The following is a 21,397-nucleotide window of genomic DNA, read 5'->3' on the forward strand; positions in this document are numbered from 1 at the left end:
ATATATATATATTACTCAATATAATAAATTTCACTTTAATATCCATCTTAATATTTCGTCGACATTTAAATTCTACATAACCTTTTTATATTCGACAAGTATTCATATTTTATTGGCTCAAAATAAACAAAAACCCTGACTATAAAAATTCACTTTTTCCCCTCATAAGGTTGCAACATTGTACTTTATATATAAACCCGATAATCAATAATCATTCTCAATTTACTAAAGATCCGCGTATAAAGAAATAATTGGTGTTATTTAATACGTTGACATAAGAGGTGGAAATACAACAAATAGAGCAGGCACGTAACTTTTCAAACTATGTAAGTACATATATATATACAGAGAAAGAAAAAAATCAAGGTTATTCGAAACTAGTGGGCCCAAACTACTAATACATACACACTATATGACCAATCAATAGAAAGAAAAACCAGAAATCAGTCGTCAATGGGTATAATTTGTACGATCAATGAATAACAAATAAGTTTCTAGGAATCAGAAAGCATAGTGTACCTTCTCGTCAGTTTCTCCCGTGGTGGATTGAATATCGCGAAAATGGTCCTCAGATGTGCTGCAATACCTCCACGAATTGCATCCCTCGATGTCTCAGTTAGTACATACGATCGAAATAAGTGATATGAATATTGTATGTTTTAATGAGTTTCAGAAACCGGGGGGGAGGTAGAAAAATAAAAAAAAATAACTCTAGAGAAGTAGAAGAAGAATAGGTAAAGAGAGAGAAGAGACAGAACACTACAACTACGAAAGATAAGTGGTCGAATTTACGTATACAACATGCTATAACCAAATATTCTCTTTTATGCCAAAAAGGGTTCGGCTTACCAAATACATAACCTAGGGGGCGCCCTGCTGCCAAGGATGCAAGTCTGTGTCCATCAGATCCCAATCCCACAAGAATTTGCTTGTAAGATTGAAATCTGAGCCCCGTATCCGGCCCAAACCAGCAGGATAAAAGGAAAGGGGCAAGGGACCAGGTAACTGCGTCCCCAATTTTGAAATCGCTAAGTAAGTAAAAAAAATATTCGACCCCCTCAGAAGAACTAAGAAGGTTCAAGGACAGTAAAGAAACTAGAGTAAAAGTAATAGCTAAGATATCCCTAATGATACTTTGCCAAAATAAAAAAAAATATTAAATAAACTGGATTTTGGATCGGTGATTTCTATTGCCAAACTTCACCGATAGCTCCCCTTCGCAGAATGCGCTAAATTCTGAGGCATCGATTAATTTCCATCACTATCTAGTTTGGAAACAGAAAAGAAGACGAAAATATTCAAGGTGGGATGGGGTCGATGCCCGGGTACGGAAATGACATAAATATTAATTTAGTAGTAGTTGATTTAATCGGATAGTCCGAACTGAGTTATATGAGCACTGCATAATAAATACATAAGGTAAGCAACGAAAAAAAAATCTCGGAGAGATAATGAATGTTAAAGGTACAAATGACCGAACCTGTACTTTTCGAAGATCACAGAATATAGCAGTTATCTTTTCCTAGTTATCATTTTTGTCAACCTTTAGAAGTAATTCCCACATGATGCTACCCTATCTATTGAAAGGCTTAAGATCCGGGGCTGTTATTATGAGGTACTTTAATGCGAAGTAACACACAATTCCCAACTACAATTTACTATCCAAGTAGCAAACTCGGTTGGATGAATGTACTGGTGTAGAAGTCAAAACGCGAGAGATTTTTTTTAGTAAACGTATTCATATTTTCACTATATAACATACACTAGGCCTATCCATTTAAATATAGGTGTCATATCATCTCATTCACTTCACATTATAATCGCATTATTATTATATCGTTACATTTAATCATTATTTACTCATTTCCACACGAAGAAATATTTTATAGACACCCTATTTCATACATTTTACACGCAGGCCATACACATATTTATATTACACACTAATAAATATATAATTATCACAATCTATCACGCTCAAACTACCACAGATAACATTCATCGAACCACGTACTCTTTGTTTCGAAGCACCCAAATTGTATTTACTTCGCAGTTTAAAAAAAAATCATATGTGTATTTACTGAAAGTTAAATTGTCAACGATTAATTTATTTCTGATTTGTTGATAAAACTAAAGCAACAATGGAATTTTTCTACAGCCACGGGAAAAGAGAATTTAATACTACATTTTGAAACAAACAGTAACAGCATATGGGCTTTACTTCTATTAAGAAAATAGGTATTCTTTATTTCAGTGGATATTTCAATTACTACTGGACCTAGCAAGCTGAAATTTTCAGTACAGTAAGATCTCATGCTATCTTATATGAATGTATACTCATCTGAACCGAAAACCATGTCCACGGGATGTAATTTGAGAATAAATGGCCAAAATCAAACAATCTAGATCACTAAGTCATGCGATGTCGTAATATCAACAAACAATTGACTACCGAAAACGGGCACTATGGCGCTGTAGTGGAGGCATAATTTACCGTGTACTGAAATATATACTTGTACTCATCAATCAGGAATCTAATATTTACTCTGGTTTATTTATGTTAGAAAAATGGTACTAAATTAACGCATATTTATACAATGTCCTAACCGAAAATTCATACACTCACACAGAACTACGAACTACACACCACTATAAATGCTACACATAAATACTACTAACTAAACAAACACCATTTAATTACATTCATATTGAGAAAAAGTACTCCCTTGTTGGTATATACAGTTGGCTCTATTTAATTTAGGGGGGGCAAAATGAGAAAGGTAACCCTAGGTCCAATTGACCTGGCCAATTGTTTACATAATGATTGCTAAAGATTGATGCCCTGGGGGCACCTTAACGAGATTTATTAAGGGACCCTTCCCCTGAAAGGGGAAAAGGCCCTAAAACAAACAATAACTAACCCATCCCCCCGCTAGAATTGGTTCAACTTGGAAAAGGGGATAGGAGCCCTTTTACGCTAGCTTAAGCTGCCATTCTGAGAGTTAACATTGCAAAATCTACTACATACAGACACTTACAAAAAAAATCACATTTACTGTATACACGAACAAAATACACAAAACCAGGTCGTATTTCCCCTAATCCCTAACTGAATCTATGGTTTGAAAGAAGAGGAGGGTAGAATCACACTTCCACTATATTTGTTCTAAAATGATGACATCATGGCGTCATGTAAACACCAATCCTTATTTCACTGAATTGCAGCTTCTTTACCAAAATTTGTGGATTTTCCGGGCTCCTATTCCGTTGTAAATCTTTAACTATTGAATTACATTATATGTTACCTTAGTTGTCCTTGGAAATTCGAATCCTTCCCGAAAAATATTTGGCAAGAAAATCACAAGCTGTTCCTGCTAGTGTGTCTTCGATTATTCTGATAACATTGCGCCGAAAAAGCCAGAGGTAGGAGAATTCCTCCAATCAGAACGAAAACTTTAGCCGCGGAAATTACAAAACAAATAGAAATTTGGCAAATCCAGATATAACCGGATCTGAAAGTGACTATGGACTAGTGAGAGGGGGTGAGGGAAAGATTAGGTACCTGACTAAATTCTACATTGGTCTGAAATTAAGAAAATTTATATCCAATGACGGAACTATGTTTCGGTATGACGTCAGAATGGTAAACCTTGTAACTATTCGACTTGTATATGCGAAAATGGGATTTACACTTAAGCAAAATATAAATAAGCATATTATTCAGTGGGAATATGGTTACTAATGAAACCTTTCGATTCATTATATTTAATTCGAAGTAAAGAGAGTAAATAAATTGTGTAACTAAACCGAAATTGAATAAAAAAATACTAGGTACAGGGTGCGTAAAAAAAAATTTGCCATTACTTTCAACTGTAATGGTACATTACATGTTGAAGATGTCGCTCAACAGTTACCTGTCCATTGCCCATTCCATGGTCAATATCTGGGTGCTTTGATGTGGATCACGGTGAATCAAGTCGTTGAAGTGGTCCTCACCAAAGTGGAATGGGAGACCAGAACATTGGGTATCCCTTAATTGCAAATTTCCACTTCGGAACCTGTCAAACAAATTTTGGATAATTCTTTCAGTAATAGCATGCTCTTCATACACTGCACAGATTTGTCTGGCTTCCTTTGCGGCACTGAAATCTTTGTGAAACTTGTACAGGAGAACATGTTGGTGATTAACCAGCTTTTCAATTTGACAGTCCATAATTCAGACTCTGAAGAAACAATAATTGATTAACCTGAGCAAAACCAGAAATAGTGTTACACGTTACTGGTAACATACAGCTATAATTTGACCCACAACCAATTTTCAGAGGAGCAGAGGAAGTGGAGATAAAGATTACGGGATAATAGAACGTTTAATCCATATCAGAACACTATTTCTTGCTATGTCTTACCGTTTATTGCTTATACCTGGCGAAAGGCAGACACACAAACGAACACAAGAATTCCCATATTTTCGAATATGTATACCATAGTTTGGAAATCTAAAAATTGTGACGTGAGATATTTATGTGTGTTTGGGTGTAAATGACAGAAAAACTGCTCAACTTAATTTACTAGTTCTACCTTCACCAGTGTCTTAATTTAAATTCTCATAATAGAGGTTATATGTTAGCATCCCAAGAATAGATTCTATATTCTTCATTAATGAAATGAAATGAAATCTTTGCTTCACGTTCTATGGTTATGTCGGTTAGGCCAAAGGAGACGGTGATTATGAGAAATGAATGAACTGGTGTAATGAAGAAAGTGGGATGAAACGGTAGAACCTCGAGAAATCCCACGAGCACTGTGTTTGTCCACCACAAAGTCCACACGACGCAAGCTGGGATCGAACCAGGGACCCCAAGCACCGGAGATGAACGCTCTACCACTGAGCCACTGCGTCCCCTTCTTCATTAATGCTCTATTCAAATTGGAAGTGAAGGAAATCAACACTTCCCGGTTTAAACGTTGATGATTTTTTTTTTAATCCATTCGGTGTCTCATGAAAACATACCGCAACCGCTGTAACATCCTACGAAAACCAGATTTGGCTGGGATTTACTAGTACTTCCGGTTTCAATATTCATTTATACAAAGCACAAACTGTAAAATATATCGAAAAGCAGTTTCTTTCAATTGATTCTGCATCCCAAGCAAAGTTTTCGCATCCTCCAGTAACCTTCTATTCGAATCGGAAGTGGTAAATATATTCCATTTTCAGTTTCACCGTTGATCGCCAAATAGAAGAAAAGTGGTAATTGATAGCGGCAAGCGGTATTTTACAATCTATTCACCGTATTGAGAAAATATACAATCTTCACCTGTAACACTCAACTAAATCTAAAATGATAGAAATTTACTAGTTCTTCCGGTTTCATTATTGATATTTATACAGGATAAACGGTAACATGTATGGAGAACCGGTTTTTTTGAAGTCAATTCAGTGTTTTAGGAGTAGGTTCCGTATCCTCCGTTAATCCTCTATTCAAACCGGAAGTGGAAGAACCCAACGATTTCCGGTTTAAACAATTGATCGCCGTAGAGCAAAAATGACAGTACATAGCGATAAGCATTTTTTTTTTTTTTTTTGGAATCCATGGAGTGTCTCGAGAAAAGATTCAGTCTTGTCCTGTATCTCTCTACTAATGCCGTAAGTGGTAACTAACACTATTTTTCTATTGCGGCCATAAGCTATAGATCTGTTTCAATGTTGAATTCGCATAGTTTGGTAACTAACACTATTTTTCTATTGCAGCCGTAAGCTATAGATCTGTTTCAATATTGAAAATGAAATGAAATCTTTGAGTTTTACGTCCCACGGTTATGCCGGCTAGGCTAAAGGAGACGGTGATTATGAGAAATGAATGAAATGCTAGAATGAAGAAAGTGGGAGGAAACGGGAGAACCCCGAGAAAACCCACGAGCACGGAGTTAGCAATCAAATATTGTTGCAATGAATAGAAAATGCCCCTCTACCCTCCACCACAAAGTTCACTTGGCGGGGGCTGGGATCGAACCCGGGACCCCAAGGACCAGAGGTGAACGCTCTACCACTGAGCCACCGCGGCCCCTGTTTCAATATTGAATTCGCATAGTTTGGTAACTAACACTATTTTTCTATTGCGGCCGTAAACTATAGATCTGTTTCAATGTTGAATTCGCATAGTTTGGTAACTAACACTATTTTTCTATTGCGGCCGTAAGCTATAGATCTGTTTCAATGTTGAATTCGCATAGTTTGGTAACTAACACTATTTTCTTTTGCGGCCGTAAGCTATAGATCTGTTTCAATATTGAATTCGCATAGTTTGGTAACTAACACTATTTTTCTATTGCGGCCGTAAGCTATAAATATGTTTCAATGTTGAATTCGCATAGTTTGGTAACTAATACTATTTTTCTAATGCGGCCGTAAGCTATAGATCTGTTTCAATATTGAATTCGCATAGTTTGGTAACTAACACTATTTTTCTATTGCAGCCGTAAGCTATAGATCTGTTTCAATATTGAATTCGCATAGTTTGGTAACTAACACTATTTTTCTATTGCGGCCGTAAGCTATAAATATGTTTCAATGTTGAATTCGCATAGTTTGGTAACTAACACTATTTTTCTATTGCGCCCGTAAGCTATAAATATGTTTCAATGTTGAATTCGCATAGTTGGGTAACTAACACTATTTTTCTATTGCGGCCGTAAGCTATAAATATATTTCAATATTGAATTCGCATAGTTTGGTAACTAACACTATTTTTCTATTGCGGCCGTAAGCTATAAATATATTTCAATATTGAATTCGCATAGTTTGGTAACTAACACTATTTTTCTATTGCGGCCGTAAGCTATAAATATAATATATTTATAGCTTACGGCCGCAATAGAAAAATAGATATTGAATTCGCATAGTTTGGTAACTAACACTATTTTTCTATTGCAGCCGTAAGCTATAGATCTGTTTCAATGTTGAATTCGCATAGTTTGGTAACTAACACTATTTTTCTATTGCGGCCATAAGCTATAGATCTGTTTCAATGTTGAATTCGCATAGTTTGGTAACTAACACTATTTTTCTATTTCGGCCATAAGCTATAGATCTGTTTCAATGTTGAATTCGCATAGTTTGGTAACTAACACTATTTTTCTATTGCGGCCGTAAGTTATAGATCTGTTTCAATATTGGATTCGCATATTTTGGAAGTCTATCATAGTTTCACAACTATGAAACGAAACTATTTTTTACCACCTTTGTTCTTAATAAAATCACAGTTCTTACTTAATAGTTGTTTTGTGTTTGTATGGTATTTAATGTAACGCCCTCTTGTTACAATATTCGTAGTTCATTTTTGTCAGTAGCTTGCACACCATTTGCTTGTTTTTTACTTGCGCTTGGAGGCGCGAACCCCAGACTGGGAATCACTGCTCTAGTTCTTGTGACAGGTCGGTGATAGAATTTTATATTGTAATGTATGGTACACTCATGTCCAAAATTATTATCGTATGTCTATAAATATACGCAGAAATTGAATATAGAAATATAATTTGATTACGAATTCGACCGGTAGTTCTTATAATGTTAGTATATGTTTAATTTGCAAATATATCTATGTGGCAAATTTCATGTCAAAAAAGCAGTAAATAAGAACAATAAAATGAAAATAAAACTTTCTTCCTTGTCCATTTAGCAACATTTTGTTTTACTCATTCTAATTTTTGTATTTATAATTCTTTTCCTATGAAATTTATCAAAAATATAGCCTACATTTCCCGATTATACACATAGTATCAGTACTAAAAGTACCCAGCAAAATCATTGTCAAATTATATTCTTACAAGATGTCAGTTACAGATATCCGACAATCATTTTAGACATGAGTGTAAAATGCCGTTCTCTAAGACTTCCCTCACTTTCCATAGCATAGTTTCGAAGTTAAAAAATTAATGTCATCTCGAAGACCTCTAGAGAAGGGGTTGTCAATCTTTTGCGCTGGCGTACTATCAAAGCATATTAATTATTAATACCACCATAAATCGTATGTACCACCAAGAGAGGCTCGCGTTCTACCAGTGGTTCGTGTATCACAAGCCGACAAACCCTGCTCTAAACTTCATACGAGACATTTCGTCGCTGCACTTCGAAAAACTGCTGTGACATTTTCGTCGCAACCTACTTATATGCTTCAACGTAAGCAGAAAGTCTTTTTGCATTTTCCCTTTTATTCTATCTGTGAATTCTTGGTAATTTTCTTGCAATAAGGAGACACAAATGACATTTGTTAATAATGTAAATTATGAGAAAACGTTTTTTGCTCTCCAGGAATATTGTCAGTTGTGCATATAACGGTTTTTCAAGCTGTAACGACAATTTCAGTCGAAAAAGGTTCGGAATCACGGATTAAGGAACTGAGTGTTTCGGTTCCAAACTATGATAAAATTTTCGTTCGGAGTTAGAACTCTGTTACTTTGCTATTTCTGCTATGTAACACCAGATAGCACTCAGTGTTAAAGGAATGCAAACCAAGGGTTTTACAAACGTTTTGATGTCATAATTTCAATTTTGAAAATTTTCTGAGTTAGAATCTTGTCAAACCAGATCTGTGAACTGTTCTTCTTTATAGACTCATCGTCATCTCAGGATGAATATATTCTTCAGGCATTCATTGTTGTGGTGTTTCTGAACCACACTTTTCCGATAACGAGGTGAATAGATTTGGTTGGACCAGAGTTAGCGTCTCGTTCAGCAGCGGGGCTATGTGAAACGTGGACCTACATCTTAATGTGGGATCCGAACCACATGAGCTTCCACCGGGAATCTAACCCGAGTTTCCCGAAGGCTCGTACGCTAACAACATAACGACGAGGCAGTTCAAATAATTTTGGTATTAAGAGTGTAGAACACTCATGCCCAGAGCCGTAGCTAAAGATTTCGGCGCCCGGGGCGAAGTAGAATTCAGCGCCCCCTACACTGACCTTACCAATCATATATATATATATATATATATATATATATATATATATATATATATGTATATGTATATATATATATATATATATATATATATATATATATATATATATATATATATATAAAAGAAAAGCAGCTTTTGTTGTTATGCTACGCTGAATTTTTATTCATCTTCTTGGAAAGACCAAACCATTGCAACAACCAAAAACGATCATTATGTACCCTTTTTCAAATAAGAGCTGTTTTCGAGAGCCTTATTTTGGACTTTTTGTTAAACTTGACAAAACTACCCTTGGTTATATACAAATTCACTAGGAGAACAGTTATGGAAAGTTACTACTATTTACAACGTTTCATACTATCGATAAAAAATGATTTCAATACATTAAAAACTGTGTGCTTTTAAATTGTTCGAAATGGGTGACAGTATTAATTTCCAGTAATAATTGTAAACTTCTTACTTTTATTTTGTATGTGACCACATCAATAGTATTTTGATTTCGATCTTTTAACGGTAAAAAATATTTTGTAAAATGTAATGGAAATTCAAAAGGAGCCTTCTTTATGAATTTCTAAATATTGATCGATGGAGGTGAAGAATATGTTTTCAATGTTTGTACTTAAAATCCTAAATCCCCCGCCAAGTAAACTTTGTGGTGGACAAACACCGTGTGCGTGGGTTTTCTCGGGGTTCTCCCGTTTCCTCCCACTTTCTTCATTCCACCATTTTCATCCATCACTCATCATCACCGTCTCCTTTAGCCTAACCGGCATAACCGTGGGACGTAAAACTCAAAGATTTCATTTTTTAAAATCCTAAATATACTTTGGCTACTACATATGTCTGAAATTATAGTAATTTCTTAATGATAGAAAGTTCCGAATTTAAGGTACTTATTATTGATTAACATATTAAAATACACTAACACGTACATATGTGAAGAATGTGTGTAAGTTACTTATGTTTTGTATGTATGTAGATAGATAAAAACGTCACACAACTAGACACGCATGCACAAAATAATATGCTGGCGATACAAAAAGTTGATGAAAAAATGACCCCAATAAATTCCTCTGAATTGGAAGCATTTGATATGTCAATGGAATATAAAAATAAATCATTGATAGTGATTAGAGTCTGAAAAAGTCGAACTTCGTTAGGCTAATTTATGATCCCTTAAGCCCCTATTCTACAACTGCTTGAAGTTCGAAAATGTTGTTGTTCCCCTCGTTTACCTTTATTTTTAATATTCCCACGCAAACAGCAGCTTGAATGTGTCTCTTCATTCTTCTCACTTTCATACCTTCATTCTCACCGTCGCACAGTGGGGCCAAACCAGGCAATTCTTAGCAAAAACTCGAAAAATGAAATAAAAGATTGACTAGATATAATTTGTTATAATGAAACCTTAATAGTGTACACATTAAATAGTGTGCAGGAAAAGAAGTGATAGCAGTTTGCAATGAACTCATGGAACGTGTAAATTTGGTTATCCACCGAAGCCGGGGAGACGCTGCTTAGTGACAGAAGATAGGAAATTGACTTTGAATGCGACTATTCCTATATTGCGTGTAGATAATTAGTGGCTGGAATATATGGTGACACGACTCACATGTATGTATATTTAGAATGTTGATGTGATGTGTAGTCAATAATCATATTTGGAATGATGTTAATATCATTATCATATCCCTATGGTAATCCCCTACCTATCATATTTGGAAAATACTGTGGTACTGAAAGCATATAAAATATAGTCAAACGATAGAATGGCATTTTAGTAGAAAATATGGCATAATATGTTTGTGATTTTTAATATGTCGTAGCGGAAATATTGTTCTTACTGTATGCAAAGAGAGCACCTGCACATATTTGCACTTTTGGGAAATATAGCACATGAAAATGTTTGAGGAAAACCGCATTCTGGATGCAATGCTGCTTTTGAATTGAGCTTGGATGAATTTATGAGCAAGTGTTAGGTTATTAGACGTGTGATCCCCATGCACGCAGTGACAAAGTTGAATATAGATCGTTTCTGGGAATTTTGCCGCCAGACCTCGTTGGGGGCTTCATTGTCACAACGAACTTTCCACCAGGGGCGGATCCAGGGGGGGCGATCGCTCCCCCCTAGAAAAGGAACTTTCTTATTTTATATATATAAATAAAACCCATCCCAAAGTTTGGAGCCCTTAATAGTAGCAGTATGACAACCCACCGCCCCCCCCCAGAAGTCGGTCCTGGATCCGCCCCTGCTCTCCACAACTTTGAAATAATTTTGAGAAGCAAGAACTTTTCTTCAATTTTGTTACTATTCATTTGTAAAATGAATAAGTACACTTTTTCCTTTCATGCGTAAGAATGTAAGTCAATTGTAAATTGCCAAATCAAATCATATTGCCCACGCGTTTGTTTATCCCAATCATATAATCAGTTATATAATTTAGGCGCGAATATAAGGAACATTTCCTTTTATGATGTAAAACTCTATGTTTTTGATAAAATAATGTCGAAATAATATTATTGTAACCACTGCACACACCGAACTAATTGGTTTTCTTTCAATTTTCTGCTTCATATTGCGAATTCTTATTTTTGCCAAGAATTCAGTGCTTTGGCCCCATTGTGCGTTGAGATTAATCGGATTGGGTAGAAAAACGTTTTGAACTGAGCAAACTCATCACTGTCAAAATGCCGAACAGGACTTTGCTCGTTTCTGATTTTGAAAATGCTCCTGCGTACACTATAAGTCATTACTCGAGACCTTGTATACCACATGTCATTAACAAATCATCTACAACTCATCAAGTAATAAGTAAAAGCTTGTTATGACTTACTTAAACTCTAGGATTGCGAGCGAAGCGAGCAAGAAGATTTTTAAGATATCTACGTATTTCATTGATAACCGACAACAATATTGATCTAATAGGGCGCCAATACTTTCTGGGGGCGACTCGTCTTTTACTCATGTCCAACATCACTTTTTCTTTCTCCTTGCTCGTTCGGCGCCCCCTTGCTATCAGCGCCCGGGGCAAGCGCCCCGCTGGCCCCCCCTTAGCTACGGCTCTGCTCATGCCATCTTTATTTTTTTATCTCATTGCTTTATATAAGGAAATATTCTCTTTAGTTTGAAATTATCGTGAATTTTAATGGTATTTTGCTGATTTCTTCTTCAAATCTTTTAAATGTCCCTTACTTTGAAAATACTATGTTTTTTATACATAAATTTAATATTACTTATTTTAGATATGAATTATAAATACTAGGTTGTTACTCGCAAGAATTATGCTCGCTGTACGCTACAAACTAAACTCGTGCTTAATTAAAACTTCTCTCTCACACTCTCTCTCTCTCTCTCTCTCTCTCTCTCTCTATATATATATATATATATATATATATATATATATATATATATATATATATATATATATATATATATATATATATATATATATATATAACTTTTTCTTTTAGTTTGCCCAACTGACTTACGGTTACAATAAGAGTGCGGACTGTGAAATTGCAGTATGGTTTGGCGGTGACTGTCTTAAATGTAACGGAGGGGGTGCGGTGGCTCAGTGGTAGAGCGTTCACCTCCGGTACTTGGGGTCCCTGGTGCGATCCAAGCCCGCGCCGTGTGGACTTTGTGATGGACAAACACCGTGCTCGTGGGTTTTCTCGGGGTTCTCCCGTTTCCTCCCACTTTCTTTTTCCATCACTTCACTCATCTCTCATCACCGTCTCCTTTAGCCTAACCGGCATAAGCGTGGGACGTAAAACTTAAATATTTCATTTCATTTTTTTAAAATGTAAACGCCGAAAACTGTCTATAATTTTCATATTGTGTTCATGTTGTATGGTTACTAAATTAGTATATATTGTGTTTAGCATGGATTTTATATATGTTTCGGATTTTAGTTAACTAATTACAGCCTTAAACATAATGCACATTCATATACATCATTATCATAATCCATTTTCAAATACAGATACACAGGTAAGCAGGCAGTGAACGTAGCGTAGCGGCAAATACTAGCCATTAGGAATTAGCGTTACTCACAAGCAGATATTGTATATTGAAGTATTATAAACAGATTCAAAGTATATAGATTCAATTTTCACTAGGGATGGCCAGAACCGGTACCTGGTGGAACCATTTTTCGGCTCTGAACGGATCCGATTCTAGATCCGGTTTTTCTGATCCAGATCTGGAACCGGTTCCGCCCTAACCGGAACTTTGTGGCTATCCCTACGCTAAACCGAGCTGCTGGCAGGCTGTGAACAGTGTGCTAGATGAAATGGTGGAAGCGACAGGCATTCACCCAGGCGGCGGCCGCTTGTCTCATTTTGTTAAACAAACTGGGTAACTGGCAAACACATTGGCTAAACAGGCAAACTTATTTGGCTAAACACTCACTGGTAGACCAAAATTTTTTTTCTGTATGGTACAAGCGGGTTTGGGCTGGGAGGATACGTGCGCGTGGTCCTCATTGTAGTGTTTTGAAGGTGAACTTTGTGCCTAATTTACGGGCCTTTGGGGGCTTTCAGATCCAGGTGTGAAACCGGTTCCTCAGATTCGGTTTTGGAACCAGACGGATCCAGATCTTTAACTGGTTCCTAAGATCCGGTTCTGGAACCGGATTTTCGGATCCAGGTCTAGAACCGATTCCGGATCCGGTTCTGAAACCTGATTTCCAAGAACCGGTTCCGCCGCTCTGTGGTCAACCCTAATTTTTACAAGTACGGTACATTTAAATTAATTTTGAAGAAATCTGTAAATTTAGGCTGTCAAAATTCAAGTTCATTGCAAACAAAAAGGATGAATACATACTTCTCGATACATGTCAATGCATACTATCATATAGTAAAAAGCAAAAATGACACAAATACTCGACATTTAAGTAAAACATCATGCAATAATATACACAACGTATATGTGTGTTCTTGTTTAAAGTACAGCAGTGCACTGTGGTAATTAATCTTTTCTCTTCACGATTCAATCCCAATTCACGTTCATCTAATTGCTGCGTATCAGCTACTGCTTATTTTTTCAAGATAATACTTTCTGCCAATTTATGCAAGATGAGAATTTCCGTTTCGCCAACCCCATCTATCCTTAAACGGTGAAGAGACTCAAGGACATAATTTCTGTACTGAAGAACAAACTTTTGATACATTGTTAACACTCATTCTATGAAATTGTAAAATCATATTCATGTTGTTCTTTCGTGTTGAAATGATTTCAGAACTTAAAATCTTGAGTTTGGGCTTCAAATAACGCAATGCAAACCACACTAGAAAGAATGGGACAAAAGAACAACAAATGGTTATTATTTCACAATTTTGTAGTACAGAAATTTGCTTTTGAGTACGGAAATTTCCTCTTTGCATCTCGTCACCATTTCACTCGAGAAGAAATTAGGCGAAATGGGAATTTTCATCTTGATTATAATGGCCGAAAATATTATTTTGGAAAATTCTTTAACTGATAAGCCATTAGGTGACATGAGAGGACACCATAAACAGCAAGAACATTATTTCTATAAATAAATAAAACTGGGTGCTCCCTTGTTGAGGATTCATATGCTAAAAGATCACTGGAAGTAGCCAGATGTTTGCAGACTACAGATTATTCTGATTAATTTTACTAATAATGCACAACAAATGTATTTCTACAATAAATAGATCAGCTATCTATTTATTTCTTCTGTAAATAATTAAAATACAGTTTAAAAGAATATATTTTTACCTGAAACTCAAAAGTGTTTTTTCTATTTTCAGTTGACCGTGGCCTACAAAGCTTCCGCCAATCGTTTCGGATGAGTTCTTTGCGTCGTGGTCGAGGTCGAGGGCGTCTCTTGGCTGGGTATCCAAGTTCCACGCTTACTCCACCCAGCGACGTCACGGCAGAACGGACGGATAGCGATGAGGAAGACAATAGGAAGAATGAAGGGTAAGTTTTCACTTAAAGCATTAGAGCCTTTCACTATATTTTCTTTTCTTTCTTTCTCTTTTTGTTTTCATTTATTTTTTCTTTGTTTCTTTTCCTCTAATTCTTTTTCTTTTCTTTTCTTTCTTTTTTCTCGTTTGGAAAAGACTCAATCACAGCAAACACTACGAAGATTCTTAAAAGCAGCTCATTTAATACATACAATTCAATAAGAATAATGAAGGGTAAGTTTTCACTTAATGCATTAGAGGTTTTCATTACGTTCACTTCCACTTTCCTTTCCTTCTCTTTTCAATAGTTTCTTTTCCTTTTCTTTCTTTCTTTCATTTGTTTTTTATTTCTTTTTCTTCCATTTATCTATTTTCTTTCATTTGTTTCTTTTTCTTTCTTTTTTACAAATAACAAAATAACAGCAAATACTATGAGATTTGTAAACGTAGGTCATTCAATACTTAAAATAAGCTATTAACCCTTTTAGGATTTCCAGTTTTTTGAGGTAAATTTTAGACTTTCAGTCTAACAGCTACTGCTTCCTCACTGTTTATCGTAGGGATCATGATTCATACCTCATTAATTTCAGAATAATGCAACTTTTAAAAGAATATCACTCACATGCCCATATCGTGCACTAGAAACGGGAAAGTAGGCAAAATCTGGAAAACTTTTCGAAAAGTCCTGTTTTCCAAAAATGTGCGCCCTCTTGGCCAGGGTAAGGTTGGCGTAGACATCTTAGAAAACTGAGAAATATTTAATGGTTCACACAATCCGGTTGCAAAATTTCAATAATAAGGACGTGAGAAATTTTTGAAATTTGCCTTAAGAAAAAAGACAATGTCACACCCCTCCGCCCCCACTTGGCACCGACAAGTTGATCATCCGGTTCCAAAACGCATCTGGGTGTTCTTTGGTTCATGCTTGACTTGACCAATAATAATAATAATAATAATAATAACCGGATTCAATACGTGTTATATGAGTTCCATCAGCGTTTAATGCACCACTACGTTATGGTAACTTTTATTACTATAAATCCTAAAAGGGTTAAAGGAACTACAACAATGTTTCTCGAACTGTTGTCCACGGTCTTTGAAGTTGCCCTTGTAATCCTCTTGATTGAACATTAATCTAACAACGATAGCAGAAAAAAATCAAATGAACTACATATCACACACGCCAGTGAACAAACCTCAAACCAGTATTCGTAGATTATACAAACAATAGATTATACAATTTAACGAGAAAAAGATTACACAAATTCTAATAGCTTTTATAGATATAATAACAAGTGAGTTTCGTTAGACCATCCAATCGATTGTAAGAACTCGCTTCTCGATATTTCTTAACATTTTTGCTCTAACACCCTTCGACAGACGAAGGGATATGGCCATTTTATAAGACGTCCGTTCCATAGTTTGAGTGTCTAAATTATTACCTAGGTATTTATAGCCATCAAGAGAAAGAGTATGTATTTTCTTCTATCTCATCGTAACACAATAACAACTGAACCAATTAGAATGGAGTTACCAACCTTAGGTTTCATGATTATTAGGATTAGGCCCACTAAGGATAATCTGATATTGAATTTATTAAAATGTGCTTAAAATGCATATCCTAAGGGGGAAGTGAGGGTCACAATCTATAGGGAAAATCAAATCACCAATAATTACTGAACCAATTAAAACGATACTTGATATTTTTATCAACTGTAGGCACCCCCAAGGATTCTACGATATTAAATACATTAAAATGGTGAAGCGAAGGTCGTAATTTATGCAAATAATAATAATAATAATAATAATAATAATAATAATAATAATAATAATAACGATGATATGTAAAAATGATCGAAACTACTGTTATTACTTTCAAATTCATAGTTTTCTGGATATCTTGGATGAATAGTGACATTTCTGATCTAGTTCAAGTCCAAATTCATTCCTCATTAGCATGGGGTTGAGGGATGAGATTAGGAAGAGGTAACATGTGGAACGGATCGAAAACTTTTAGTATTAGTTTCCAATCCATAGTTTTCGGGTCGCTGAAATGAAAAGTGACTCTCTTGATGCCATGTAAGTCCAATTTCAAGCTCCATCGGCATGGAGGGTGAGGAATGGGAGTAAAAATGGTTGACTACGAAGTATTAACATTATAGTTTCATTTGATGCGTATTCTAAGGGTAGAACGGGTTAAAGTACTTTCTCGTTTCAGATAGTTACAATATAAAATTAAGAGAACTTTAATTAATTTTACTTTAAAAGTATAACTATACTGATACATGCTCAAAACATAGACCCCTATATGTATATAATAAAGCAGTCCGATTGCAGGACTACAAGAAAAGACTTGGAGGTAATTTCCGATTGCTACGTTCATAGCTGTCATTGTAACTTTCATTTACAGGTAAAAACTTTTCTATATATTTGATACAATAATGATTTCAGAAGATTCTTTTGAAGATTGGGGAAATTGCAATACCCTGGAGGTGAAAAGTAGTACTAGGTCAATACTGTGAATTTACATAGGAGATATGGCCCCGGACAGAGATGGAGTGGGTTAGTGGGTCGTGGATCAAGTGAGCCAAAATTTGTGAGTGGGTCAATGGATTGTGGATCAACAGTACATGACTTCTACCCACTACCACCCACCCGTGACCCACTCTGATGCAACGACCCACCATGACTCACTGAGACCCACCGACCTACTCTGTTTAATGCATTGTAGACAGCATCTTCACGTTTTACTTTCAAGGTCTCCTTCTTTTCCTCCTTTTTCATTTGTTTCTACGAGTACTTACTTTCTTGAAATGAGTAAGAGAAAAAAAGAACTTCAGTCACTTTTGGATATTGATATTTGTAATTGTAATAATAGCAATAGGACTTACTATTTGGTTTCGAGACAAAATCGAATTTTACACTTTTTTCCCTTTACCTTGGCCTACTTTACTGAGACTCAAATTTCGTCCTATTTTCCACTGAAAAATATCTGTAATTCAACAAGGAAATAACTATATATGATAATTACATTGAAATTCATCCTAATATGGCCCATAACAAACACTTTACCATTTTACATCGTAAAGGTCAGATCCACTGGTATTGTAACAGAGCGGTGTTTGAGCGATTGACCGTAGAAATTCAAACTCCAATTACTGATAATTTGACAGCCTTGTTTCATTATAAGTGTAACTCTATAGTCAGTGGACAAGAAGACGTGGACCATGGGTCAGAGTTGTTGACAATGGGTTTTGGTAGGTCATAATGGGTTGTGAGTCACCGAGGGTGGTGGATCAGTGTGCCATTGGTCAAGTGTTCATTGACCCAAGCCATCTCTAGCCCCGGAGGTTGGTGAATTTCGTAGTTCCAGGCGGAGATCTTCCCCGGATTACCCCTTGAAATTATCACTGATTTGGTGTTCTTTATTATATCTACATTTAGGAGCGGATCAAAACTTTCTTGAGCGGAGGTGTGGAACTACGTGTAAATTTAAGATATTTTCTTGATATATATTTCTTGTTGTGTGTGCATGTGAGTCGTATTTCTCTTTATGCTGTAAGTTCAACTTGGGATACCAACTTTCCAGTTTCGATTTCTCCAAAATTTTATTATTTTTACATAAATTAATTTCTATATAGTAATAAATCCATGTGTTTAATGTTATGGAATGAAAATAAATTGTATTTTTAAATTATTCAACTACGTGCACGGAGTTTATAACTACGTGTCCCTGATGAGACAGGAGCGGCACCAGAATTAGGCAACTCGAGATAATTTCATGCTTTTTTTTTTCATAACTTCCTTTCTATGAATTCTGTAAGAACTCTGTATAATTCAGTTTGTGGTTGCTTCATTGTTTGTGTTAAAACTTTTATATCTGACAATTCTAGGAAGATTTATGCTTATTCTCTTTGGCAGGGACGTACTAGCGGAAGGAGGGGCCCGGATACTTCCTCTCCGAAATCCCTACTTTTCTGTAAATTTATTCTATTTTGGGGGCGTGATTTTCCAAATTTTAATATAATTATTCTCATATTGAATTTCGACACCTCCCAAGATCTGTAGACCATTCCCGAAAGAAACTCCTTCGTATGTGCACTTTGGCACCGGGAATGACGGAGAACATTAGGGTTAAGTTTAGAGTTCCCCCTCCGCTTTTTATAAAAATCATGAAAATTTATAGGAGAAATGAGGTAAGAAATGATAATTTGAAGTTTTTATTTGATGTTTAGGAATGTAAGTTCGACAGGAGAGTTATGTTTAATACGAGAAAAGATATGTGGAAGTTAGTACTATTTGCCTGATGCGGAAGCATTCGCGGAAGGTTTGAGCAGCATGATAGTTGTAAAATATGGCGAAATTGTTAACAGGTGTAACGGATACGCAAAAATAATGAAGAAAACCTTTTAAATTTTTTTGAAGTCCAAGGACTACTGAAGTTAAGTGAAATGTAACAATTTTTAATACTTTAAGCACTGTTTTTTGTATGTTGCAAAGTCCAAGGGCACCTTCAGACTGGAGGGGCAACTCTAAACTTAAGCCGAACATTATTACAGAAAATCATCTCGAACAATTGATTCTTTTTTTTTTTTTTTGTGCACGTTATACCTTCGGCCTGATAAGGTTTATCTCTCGTCTTTCTTGTGCATAAAGATTGAAATTGGCATAAAATACTACCCGCTGTAATACTTTGGGATATAAGGTAGTGTATAATATAGACCAGAATCAGGATGAGAGTAGCTTATTGGTGTAATTCTATATTTAATTTAAAAAAGAAATACTTGTTAGTTCGTCCCGTTGAAATAACAAAAGAGAGTTAATTATAGGCACGCGCTCCCTTCTAATTCACCACTGTTTAAGTTGTTCGCTAAAAATTTTAAAAACTGGTGAGTGAATTCCTAACGTCGTTCATTAATAAATAGTAAATTTAAGTGTGTGGGTTTTTGTAGAATACTTGTAAGGCACCATCTATTCTTTTTCTTGTTGTGTACATGGTCGTGATAAGGAGATATTAGTTACCGATACCTTACTTTTGTAGAAAAAGACAAGATCTATTTCTCTGTTGATCTTATTGTTGTTATAGTCAGGAGCGTCATTTCAGACTTTTGCTTCAGGGGGCAAGAGCATCACCGACATAAGATTTTCACATTTTGTACTAGTAATTATATTAGTAGACAATCGATTAAAGTATATGTATTCCTCAAACTCTTAAAATTCATAATTGCTCCCTCCTGCCCGCCTTAAATGACTCTCCTGGGCAAGAGAATTATATACTTGCATACTTGTAAATAATTATAATTTATAATGTTCAGTGTATTCCATATACGAAATCACATGATGTACAATAAATTTTGCTACACTGCTCCTACGTTAATCAAACTCATCCCTAATAACATTACTATTTAACGACATCTGGAACGCATACCGATATAAGTTAGCTAGCAAACGCCCCAACGCATTACTGTAGGCAACATTCTGCATTCCTCCTTCTCCATCTGTGGCCTTTAAACAGAATTCTGTTAATAGCCCAAGAATTTTAGGCCAAAAAAATCGAATCGACCTAACAAATTAGAAGGTGGTACAATTGTTTATTAGCTCATACTAATGAAAATACTAAAAGTCCCCTAGAATCCAACTTGTGCTTCGACCGCCATCTTGAAAAATGGCGGCCAAATTTATGCTTTTTGGGGAATTATTTGAAAACCGTTACAAATATCAAAAAATTCCAAGAGACAAAAAATATTCTTCATGAAAAACAAACATTTGTTATATTTTTTTTCTGTAGGATGAAAAATAAAAAAGTTATATAAGATTGAAGATCAATTTTGAATGTTATTGAGGATATGCGAAATGCAAATAGATTTTTCTAGTAGAATTGTTATTATTATAAAAATATTCTTTTTTTTACCAGGATAATTTAGTCCTCAGAGGTATCAAATAGTATTTCCAGTGATGAATTCTCACAGTTTGTTCCCTGACACTGTCCACACATAGCTGAACACAACAATCCTGAGTGTACACACTTGCATCTTTCTATACATCCTACCTTGCAGTAGCGCGAAATTAGGTTGAGCAGTTCTGATGGAGCTGCTTTCTTTGTAGGAGGGATAGATATATGTGATCCTCTTATCATTTTCCAACTCAAATCGATCGGTTCCAAACAGTTGTCCAACAATTCCTGAACCTGTAAGTATACTCTGTAGGAATTTTGCTCTGCAGCTGCACTGGTTGGATGAAGGCTTCGCTGGAGGAGGACTTCGAAAGGCTTACAACACAATGTTAATTTTCTATAAGGCGGACTGACAGATTTTGGTCTGGAATTTCAACGGGCATGTGCAATGAACAGATTTAAATGCGTAGCTTTAAGATATTGGTAGACTTACACATTGTAAGCTATTAGTAGACTTACATATGGCCGAGGAATCGCAGATCCTTCTCTTCAGAGATGGGTTTAATCAACTACAGCCTGTACTAAAATAGTTGAAGCCTTAGCATAT

General features: G+C 35.6%; 1 protein-coding gene across 1 annotated transcript in view; it reads left to right on the top strand.

Annotated features, from left to right (window-relative positions):
- The window catches only part of LOC145671539 (uncharacterized), a 936,709-nt gene that overhangs the window by 833,955 nt on the left and 81,357 nt on the right, over positions 1-21,397 (top strand). Inside the window, exon 4 of the mRNA XM_081740728.1 lies at positions 14,739-14,910. Coding sequence (XP_081596854.1) covers positions 14,739-14,910 — 172 coding nt within the window. The remainder of the gene's footprint in view (positions 1-14,738; positions 14,911-21,397) is intronic.

This window comes from Thermobia domestica, chromosome 15, assembly GCF_964235325.1.
Source record: "Thermobia domestica chromosome 15, izTheDome1.hap1.1, whole genome shotgun sequence".
In the NCBI taxonomy this organism is placed as follows: domain Eukaryota; kingdom Metazoa; phylum Arthropoda; class Insecta; order Zygentoma; family Lepismatidae; genus Thermobia; species Thermobia domestica.